The sequence below is a fragment of the Borostomias antarcticus genome (genome assembly GCF_949987555.1).
Source record: "Borostomias antarcticus genome assembly, chromosome: 23".
Classification (NCBI taxonomy): Eukaryota; Metazoa; Chordata; class Actinopteri; order Stomiiformes; family Stomiidae; genus Borostomias; species Borostomias antarcticus.
In genome coordinates this window covers 8,693,256-8,703,172 of record NC_140256.1, presented here as the reverse complement: position 1 = coordinate 8,703,172, position 9,917 = coordinate 8,693,256, and the positions used below count along the sequence as shown (strand labels likewise).

Below are 9,917 nucleotides of genomic sequence, written 5' to 3'. Positions count from 1 at the left end.
TATGCTGCAGTCAGGGAAGCCTGACTCATCATAGTTCCTTACACAGGGCCCAGGGGCTCCATTCATTCATGATTAGGCCTACTTTAGATACCATTATCACTCATTACTTTTTACTCATAGGTACCAGTGAGCCCATTAGATTTGCTGTAATTTATTTTCAAATATATCTATTTAGAGTAGGATATATAATTCATAATTGTCAGGTAATAAGTAATACTAATGCAAGGTAGTTATTTCTTTATCTTTATTAATCTGCTGGACCTCTCATCAAGGCTCATTTTACAGAATGGATATTCTATGCAAGAAGTTGTATGACAAAATCCACATAATTGAATATAAAAAGACTACTGTAATTCTAAAGAACTTCCCTACAGGGATCAATACAGTTTGTATCTATCTATCTGCATGAGGGAAAAGAGGCTACCATTTCAGAACCTCAAAATTGTCTGGCAAAGCAATCATGATGAACAATTTTATAGAAGAGCAATACAGCCACTGAAGACAAGCATACCTTTATTATCAGACATAATATAAATTACACTTGTTGTATCATTAGATATTGCCCATTGCTCACTGGTACTGGGCACAGAGCATAATGTGCTCTTCTCACTGACACCCCTAACCTTTAATAAGTTGATTATAGCACATTAATTAAACTAAGAATATCTTTGGCTTCTGTTTCGATTTCAAGATAAAAATTTTAGAAGTGTCACTGAACAAAACTCAGGGATTCCATGGTGGTTCTCAGAAGTCTACAGCCTTGAGCTTCCTCTCCTCCTGCTTGGTGAGAGGCTGCTGGGAGAGGATCTTCTCGTGCAGGCGGTGGTGCTTCCCGATCCCCAGCCTGGGCAGGCCGCGGTTCAGGCCCTCCAGCAGCACGCAGGCCTTACACAGCGCCTGGCTGGAGATGTAACCACAGCGGCTGCAGGTCCCCTGCACTGGCATCCTCACGCCCTCCCGCACCGACAAGTTCTCTCCCGAGTGGATGACGTCTATGATGGCGCTGGGCCGCACGGCCTCCAGGTCCTTCAGGAAGGTGCGAGCGTGGCCGCGGTAGGCGTTCGGGGAGTAGATGCACTCTGTGGAAAAGTAGTCCAGCTTCTTGAAATAGGCGTACAGGACGATTTCCTTCTCGTAGGCGTATTTGAGGGGCTTGCAGCGCGGCACCACGCCGTCCCCCTCGCTGGCGGTGCTGATGGCCGTGCAGCGGCGCAGGCGGGCGATGTCTCCTCGCAGGACGTTCATCAGGACTGTCTCAGCCACGTCGTCTGCGTTATGACCTGAACAGATATACAGTGTTAAAATAGCGACAATCTGTACGTCGGCAACAAAGTTGTCAATACTTCTGTTTCGTGTTACCTGTGCATATCTTATCAACTTTCAGCATCAAAGCTCCCCTGTCTAGCGCCTGCCGTCGGAACACTCCACAGAAAGTGCAGTTGTTCTTCAGTCCAATCTGCTTCACTATGGCGTCCATGGTCCAGCCATACAGCTCCTCATAGGAAACTATCTTTAGTGGGAGATCATACTGCTGCTGGTTCCTCTTCACGGTCTCCAAGGAATCGTCACGATAACCTGTGATGCCCTCATCCACTGACAGCAGCAGGAGTTTAAGGCCATAGTTGTAGCGTTCATTGAGAACTTTCATGACGTGTGCAAGCACAGTGGAGTCCTTCCCACCCGAAGCACCGATCCCCACGGTCTCTCCGTGCTTGAAGAGCTCTGCCGACACTATTGTTCGGTGCACCTCCTCCTCAAAAGCCCAGAAGAAACACTCCTTACAGAGAGAGTGGCCAGTCTTAGGACGCTTCAGCACTGCACGCTTCTCTGTGCAGCTACTGCAGAGGACGGGCATTTTGACTGCGAACAGAAGTTGGCTCCTATTAATAGGAGCATGAAGCAGAGGCTAGCTAGCTACAGGAGGCTATATTATAGTACTGCGGGTATGCACATACAGAAGTAAAAGGAAAACAATTCAATATGGTGGAGCTGGCAAACATTGTCTAGTTCGTTTTTGATAGTTTGCCAGACAGTTTGTGTAACCGGCTAGCTTGTTTGGTTTAGCTTACATGCTAGCGAGCTAGAGATACGAATTGGTCCTCCTCAATTGCTCCACGCATTACCAAAAATCCAGGGAGAGTTGTTAGCTGCCGGTCACCACTTGTAGTTTTTTATGTCATACCGACTAACAGTTTACTCATAAAACAAAAAGACGACTGAGAAGCTAGCTTCTAGCTTCTACCTCGCATGTAATGTCCGATAGGGCTTCCGGTTTTACCCATCACAGGAAATTACGTCTTTAAATGTCATCTTCTGCCTCTCTTTCCATCTCCATGTGCAGGTCAGCCCTAAAGCCAAAGCCCGACTTAAATTTATTTTCCTCAATGTGTATGAGTAATACCAGTCAAAGTTCAGTGGATCTTTAGTAGATTATTAGCTTGTAACCTTTCTGTCAAATGTAGGCTATTCTTGGCTACCTCGTAATTGAAGATCTGTTAAAAGATGAAAGTTAAATAGCCTACAATAAGCACACAGGTGAGTCAACTGACCACTTGAAATGTAAGCAACAATGATTTATTATTTTGCTTAAGTTTTGGTGCTACTTAAACAATGGCAAGAGGCATGGATATGCAAATTGGAGTGGGGAGGGACAGGGGGTGGTGCTGATGAGCAGGGTATGAATCAAGGTTTAATGCAGGAATGGGCCACAAGCTTAGTTGGCAGGGAGGAAAGCTCCCCTCTGGTGCCATTGCATGTCTCGAATGCGTCGAACAGACTGGATCTGAGGTAACTGGGAACCAAACTCAGAGCAGTCCTTGTACTCTCCTTTCTCAAACAGGTACTGGTAGCCTCTGTAGCCAGGGTACTGGTACCCCACCCAACTGGTTTTGTGAGGAGCAGAGATGGGACAGCCAAGGTGAGGGAAAGAGGAAGACATGCATTTAGAGAGGAATGCTGCACTGTGATAAGTCAAACATGTCATTGTGGGAAATGAATGATATTAGGCAGAAATTGCTGTAGTTGAGCAGATCTGTAGGCTTTGACTTACGTGCCACTCTGAACACGAACAGAGGAGACCTTCTCCTGGTATCCATGCGCGTGGAAGCTGGGCACATCATCATCTATGATCTCAATCTTCTTCCCTGCGAAGCTGGGGTTTTCATAAAGGACAATCTTGTGCTCCTGGCTGTCCTGAGAGAGGGATAGAGATAGTGATAGTGACAGATCATCAGCCTTAACCTTATAATGACTGTTTGGTTTTGCGATCAATAAAGAGTTGTGCTGTGTTACCACTTTAATGGGGCGGAATGCAAAGATGTTGTCGCTGCGCCTGCTGTTGGTCCAGGAATCCCAGCGAGGATACTCCCCCTTCTCAAACACATACTGCTCCCCCTTACAGTTGGCCTGCTCATATCCCACCCATCTGAGAAGGAAGCACAGAGCGGTGGAGGAGGTGAGGATGACAGATATACGATTTTGGATGAAACTATATAGTGCCATGTTCGATGCACTATTTACAAATGGGGATGTACAATTCCTTTCTCTCTTTGTACATGTATGTACTAATAGCCTATATTGATGTAATTGCAAACCCTAACCCACTTTCTATTGATCCCCCAGCCGCCCTCTTTCTCCCAACTACTCTTTCAGTTTCTGTCCTACCCCTCTCTCTGACCCACACTCACGGTCCACAAAGCACCAGTATGGAGCCCACTTTCTCCACGCCTGCTTCCAGGAGGTTGTTACAGGGACCTGTCAGCTCATGGCAACGCCCCTGGAAGTTTTCCTGTTCATAGATGATCAACTGTGGAAGAGAGGGAAATGACTTAGATCAACCTCATGGTGAATACTGTCCCTTCTAAACATTTAGTTATTTAAAAAAGCTAGCCTATGTAGTCTGGAAAGGTTGTGCAACATCTGTGTGGTCTCCTTGTCCTCACTTCACCCCACCATTCCTCACTTTTACCCACAAATGTACCTCCTCCTCACCACTCGCTCCCCCTCACCTTGAAAGCACTGGTCCCTGGCTGCTGCTGCTTGGATGCAGGGGTCTGGTGGTCTGTGGCCATAGTGAATTGGAGGTGTTATGATGGAACTGAAAGAAGACAGAGAGAAAAACAATATTCATAACACAGTTGGAATCCACCAGTTGTCCATAGAATAGATCCATATTCCTGTGGCTTATTGACAGCATCAAACGTAGGGGAAAAATAGTAGTATCATAAAAGATTTTCTAAGATTATGCACATGCATCTCACATGTACATAAACAAATCCCTACCCCCCCCCCCCCCCGCCCAATACTCCAGTTTCTTTAGGCATTCTGGTCTTGAGACCAGTGATTTTCTTGCTCATTTAACTGAATATGCTAAAATGCAAAAAGGAAATCTGAAAATAGTAAAATTGATAACTTTCCACATATTGTTTGTAAGTAGAATAGATGTTGGAGGTATCTTTATAAAGAAAAATGTGACACCCCGTAAACACCCAAAAAGGTATCCTAAAAAAGTGTTTAAAATTCTCAAAAATAAGCGACGCGCCGGGCGTGAAATCTCTTACCAGTACCTGTCTGTGCCAGTGTGTTTGTGATGGCAGGCCGTGCTCAATATATACGGCGCGCCCCGGGGTGGAAACTCTGCCAACACTTCTGTGTCCAAACTGGCCTTCAGACCAGGCTGCAATAGGCTGGCCATCACGGCTGGTGGTCACTGCCCCCCCCACTCCCCCTCAAAGCTATTTCATTAGTTGTCAATTTCGTCCAGCCGGTCATTGTTTGATATCCACATGATTCAGCACAACCTGTGCCAAGAGTCCCACACTTACAAAGAGAGCAGGCTGCCTGGACTATCAGAGAGAGGGATAGAAAGAGGGTGAGAGAAAGGTTGAGAGAAAGAAGAGGAGTAGTTCCAGATAAATAACTCCAGTACAGCTCTGTTCACTCATACAGGAGTGAGTCATACAATAGTGATCATGAGCAGATTAGGGAAGTTGTGTACATGAGTGGGCATCTTCGGTAAACGCTTGGTGTATCACGGCAGTCTTCCCGTCAGTGCCAAGACTGGAGACGATCAGTGTCAGATGCAGTAGACAATACAATTGACTGGACACGGCAGCTTCCTCCAGTTGGCAGGAGAAGAGCTGCGTTGCACATCATTTTACCCAGTCGTTAACAAGAGACCATAGTCATTTTTTTCATCAGGATAGGATGACATTACACCCATTGAATGCAGGAAATGCTGTAAAGTACTGTAAGTTCATATGATGTAAGGGTTACATTACATTAGTCATTTAGCAGACACTCCAAAGTGACTTAACAATAAGGTTGTAGGTCATGAATAGTTCCACATAGATAGAATAGAGTGATCTCTTCAAAGGTGATAGAACATAAGAGATAACCATGTTTATTGATCAACCAGAAAAGTGATGAGTCAGTGTGTATATGTGAGAATGAGAGCATGAACAGATCATAATATAGGGTGGAGGTATAGTTTATTAAGGCCACACTCAGCAGTACAGTATATAACACCAGAGAAGGCAGCCAAAATATGAGCAATGAAATAAATGGTACAACATTTTCACATACTATACACTTTTACATATTATTTCTTTAACTGCACCTGCAGTGCAGACCTATTGTTACCATCTCTCAATTTAACAGTTTTCCCATTTGTTACCCAAAGTTACTTCAGCGTTTGGTATATGTATAGAAGTTATATATACAGTAGCATACAATAAAATTGTTAGCACTGTGACTGCTGGTGCTACTTGTTTGTATTGAATCTTTACTGATGATGACTGGGATGTACAGTAGGTTCACTTACTGTAGACAAATAAAGCATCTGCTAACTTACAGTAATGTAAATCTAATCCTGCACACATTTTGATACAGCTATCTACACTTTCCCTAGCCACTGTTATAGCAGGAAAAGTCCACACATCACACTTGGGCAGAGGAAATCAAATGGAAAACGTTGAGTCAAACTATTAGTTGCTCTTGCGCAGCAGATACTACAGGTGCTTGTCAGTATTGTCCTCACAACAATGTAGAGAAAGTGTGGGAACTGTAGGCTACACCTCCCACTGGATGAAAACATGGTTGGCCCCCTGGTGGTCAGAGGCGTCCATGGCCTGTGGAGCTTCCATAGCGTAAAATCAGTAGCTGTCTTCAGCTTTGGAGAGAAATGTCTAACCAGTACTAGCAGTAATACAATGGATGCCTTATAGGATTACAGAACAAAGTGTCTGAATGTGACAAGATAATACAAAAATTGTCTTAAGTTTGAGAAATAGCTCTCAATTGTTTAACTTGAACTTGATGGTTTTTCAGAATTACTTTAACTCAGTTCAGTACTGATTAACGAATAATAAATAATAAATAAAGATTAACCCTATCCATCACTGAAGACATAACAACAATTGTTATGTAACTTTAAATGCAATCCAGTGGAAGTGGATGCAATCAAGTGTCCCATCCAGTCCCCATCTATATGCATAGATGATGTGAATGATGTGCTGCACATGTGGATCAAAGCATTCATGAAGCAATCTGTGTGCTCCTAACTCATGACATCCAGCTACTGTACTATTTTTAAGACTGAAGGCTTATATTAACAGGCTTATCATAACCTTTGAGAAGATGGAGAATAAGATTTGCATAGTTTCTTTAGAGAAGATAGTAGTTCTTGTATGTGAAGATTGTGTGAGTTGTTCCTATTCTGCAATCGCTCTGTCGATGCAATTACCTATTGTATATGTCAAAGGACACCAATAATAATAAAAACAGAATGAAACCAATTCCAGTTTCTGGTCAAACAATTTTATTCGGCACTGAAACATACATAGCACTTCTCACTAGGCAGGAGCAGCATTTGCCATGATTAGGGAGAGGAAGATGATAGGGTAGCCTGGGGGGGCGAGGGGCTCTGGGGGGGCAGGTGGATCAGGATCCTGTTCAGCTGGCTCCGGCTGCAGCAGGGGGGGCAGGGGGGGCAGGGGCAGGAGCTGGGGCAGGGGTCGGGACAGGAACAGGGGCAGGGGTAGGAGTAGGGGCTGGGGCAGTGAAACAGCCCCTCTTGTGCCACTGCATGTCTCGCACACGTCGGACAGACTGGATCTGAGGTGCAGCGGCGTCCCAGTCGTTCCAGTGCTTGAAGTCTCCACGCTCAAAGATGTACTGGCGCCCCCTGTAGCCTGGGTACATGTATGCCACCCATCTGGGGAAAAAATGAAAAGATAGGGAATCTGAGTAATATAGGGAAAACTGGGGAAAAAGGAGAGAATGTGAAATGTGTGAGACTAAGTGAGAAACGGAAGATCTCTTACGTTCCATTGAGAGCCTTCACACTGGCTACGCGGTCCTGGAAACCATGCCCCCACAAACTGGGCACATCATCATCAACAATCTCCATCTTTCTACCAGTAAAGCCTGGGTTCTCAAACAGATGGAGCTTGTGTTCAGCACAGTCCTAAAGGTGGAGACAAAGAGATGTAAACATAATATTATGTTAGTGAGAGTTTACTATTGAGACGTGGTCAGTGAATGCTGAGACAGTAATGGATGAGGTTGTCTGTGAGGATGTGCGACAAGATCAGAGTGAATAAAATGGATAATGACTACATAGAGAAAGACAATGTTTAGATGAGCGTACGTTGAGATGTGCTGAACATTCAGTGAAAGGTTTCAAGATGGCCAGTAAGAGCCTAATGCTGAAAAGGTCAGTGAGAGTCAGAGGCTGAGATATCACATTCAGATAGGGGTCAGTGAGGGTGGACAGTCTGGGAGGGCTACCTACCACTTTCAGTGGCCGCAGGGACAGAAGCGAGTAGCTATACTGACTGTTGGTCCAGGTGTCCCAGCGTGGGTACTCGCCTTTCTCCAGGATGAACTGCTCACCTGCAAACGCCTGCTGGTCATACCCCACCCATCTGAGATGAAAGGGACAAAGAGATATATCTCTTCAACACGGTAAACTAAATTACATACAGTTACTTATAGAACGCCCCTTCCCCCTGCAAAAATATAATGTATATGGGTGCAACAACAGTGTGTGTGTCAACAACCTAACAATGACTCTTGACATCACTCATGCACCATAAATACTTTGAATCAGAGACCAAATCTTGCTGAACCCTCCAGTACTTACGGGCCAGACTCAACCAGCACAGAGCCCACCTTCTCAAGGCCCTTCTCTAGCACATCTTTACACTCGCCGGAGAACTCGGCCTTCCTGCCCTGGAAGTTCTCAAACTCAAACAGCACCACCTGGATCAGAGCACAGGAGGAACGAGAGAGGTCGAGAATACAGGCAGGCAGATACACAGTATGGAAAAAAAAAGAGAAAAGTGCAGAGAGAAGAGAAAGACAGTAGCAATGAGTGATTGCATGAAGGAGAGAACATAAAGAGAAAGAGAGAGAGGACATAATACCTTATAAGTTGCTCCTGCCCCACCCTGACCTTTCCCTGCAGCCAGCTGCTCAGGGGCGCTCTGCTGCTCCGACATCCTGGTCCACTGGTATTCCTCCAGGGAGCAGGGCACATGCACACGCACACGCACGCACGCACGCACACACACACACACACACACACACACACACACACACACACACACACACACACACACACACACACACACACACGCAAAGAAAAGACACAATACAACTTGAATGTCCCTATATTGATCATATCACACTTTTCGCAATACCACTGCATCATAACATTGCGTTATAGCCGAGCCGTGTTTTAGACCTACTGTCCCTTGATCAAAGCCTGAATTGACCATATCTCCTGAACATACTCAAGTGATTGCACCTCTCACTCTTTTGTGCATCTCCCCTTCTATGTCCAGCACCAATAAGCCCCTCACTCTTTATCACGGCCCAAGTTACGGAAAACCTCACTCTATATCTTATCCAGCAAACTTCAATTCAAGCATACTTCTACACTACCTGATACTGCAATTTCTTACCTCAGCCAAGATCATTAACTATACAAAGTCACTTTTCACCGTTTCGTCCTCGGCATATCCTGAAGTCAAAACCTTTCTTACTATACTTGCTCCCCCTTTCATCAAACCTCCTGAAATCTCCTGAAAGAGTCTTTGGATGTCTCACCCCCCTCCCCAAAAAATAAAAAAAATCCAATGAAAATTTGAGAAAATCAGATACAAAAGCCTGTTAAAATCTGCCATTTAGATGCCTATCCTGATTTTACCTGGAAAAAACTTGTGTTAATGGTAGCGTCCCTCTGTTTCAGTGCCACTTGTTGTTTGGGTGGGTTGAGCCATTGAAGGGCAGCAGTAGGGGGGTATTTATGGGTTATTTCTGACCACAGCAGCAGAAAAGAATGAGCTGTTGATACAGCAAGTCTGTCGCTCACATTGTGTCCATAACGCTGCTTCTCAATAGGCAGGCATGTTGGCACTCTCTCCCCTGGCCGCCCGCCTGGCTGCCAGTATGTGGTGTGAGGGCACATGCAGTGGGAGCCAAGAGGATTCAGCAAACAGTCCCACTCAGCACAAACAGGCCCACACACCTAACCCACACTCTCCCCTGAGCACACCCAGTCTAGACATCACCAAACCTCCTCACACCCCTCTAACTAGACACTAGTCCATCAGGCACCAGCTCTGACCAAATAACTAACCATGCACACCCTTAAACCAGCCTGCAGCCTAGGTCTTCAGTTACTGACCCCTAACCTTTATCTCCCACTGATCCACCAAGCACTACATGACCTGGAGAAGGGAGATGGAGTAAAGCTGAGATTAGGGTGCACGTGCAGGAGGAACATGTACCCCAAATAACAGACAAAAACCAAAGAATCTCAACTCGTTACATTTTATTAAGAATTTACACTTTTGAACACTGGCCTTACAACACAGTGCAATATACGTCTTTTACTTTCAAATAAAAAAAAC

The 9,917-nt window shown here is 45.1% G+C and overlaps 3 protein-coding genes across 3 annotated transcripts; all 3 read right to left on the bottom strand.

Annotated features, from left to right (window-relative positions):
• Nucleotides 1–500: 500 nt before the first annotated feature.
• Nucleotides 501–2,239, bottom strand: ctu1 (cytosolic thiouridylase subunit 1 homolog (S. pombe)). Its single transcript, XM_084457022.1, has 2 exons — nt 1,360–2,239; nt 501–1,280 (listed from the first exon to the last, which is right to left on the bottom strand). Exons 1-2 carry the CDS (start codon nt 1,853–1,855, stop codon nt 745–747), a joined length of 1,032 nt encoding a protein of 343 aa, XP_084313148.1. The 5' UTR covers nt 1,856–2,239; the 3' UTR covers nt 501–744.
• A 474-nt stretch (nt 2,240–2,713) lies between these two features.
• Nucleotides 2,714–4,070, bottom strand: crybb2 (crystallin, beta B2; the record flags this gene model as incomplete). Its single annotated transcript, XM_084457619.1, has 5 exons — nt 2,714–2,882; nt 3,050–3,192; nt 3,292–3,424; nt 3,687–3,805; nt 4,008–4,070. 5 exons carry the CDS (start codon nt 4,068–4,070, stop codon nt 2,714–2,716), a joined length of 627 nt encoding a protein of 208 aa, XP_084313745.1.
• A 2,881-nt stretch (nt 4,071–6,951) lies between these two features.
• crybb3 (crystallin, beta B3) lies at nt 6,952–8,501 on the bottom strand (the record flags this gene model as incomplete). The annotated part of the gene is made up of 5 exons (XM_084457618.1): nt 6,952–7,213; nt 7,323–7,465; nt 7,793–7,925; nt 8,144–8,262; nt 8,427–8,501. The coding sequence occupies 5 exons, from the start codon at nt 8,499–8,501 to the stop codon at nt 6,952–6,954; spliced, it is 732 nt and encodes a 243-aa protein (XP_084313744.1).
• Nucleotides 8,502–9,917: the final 1,416 nt, after the last annotated feature.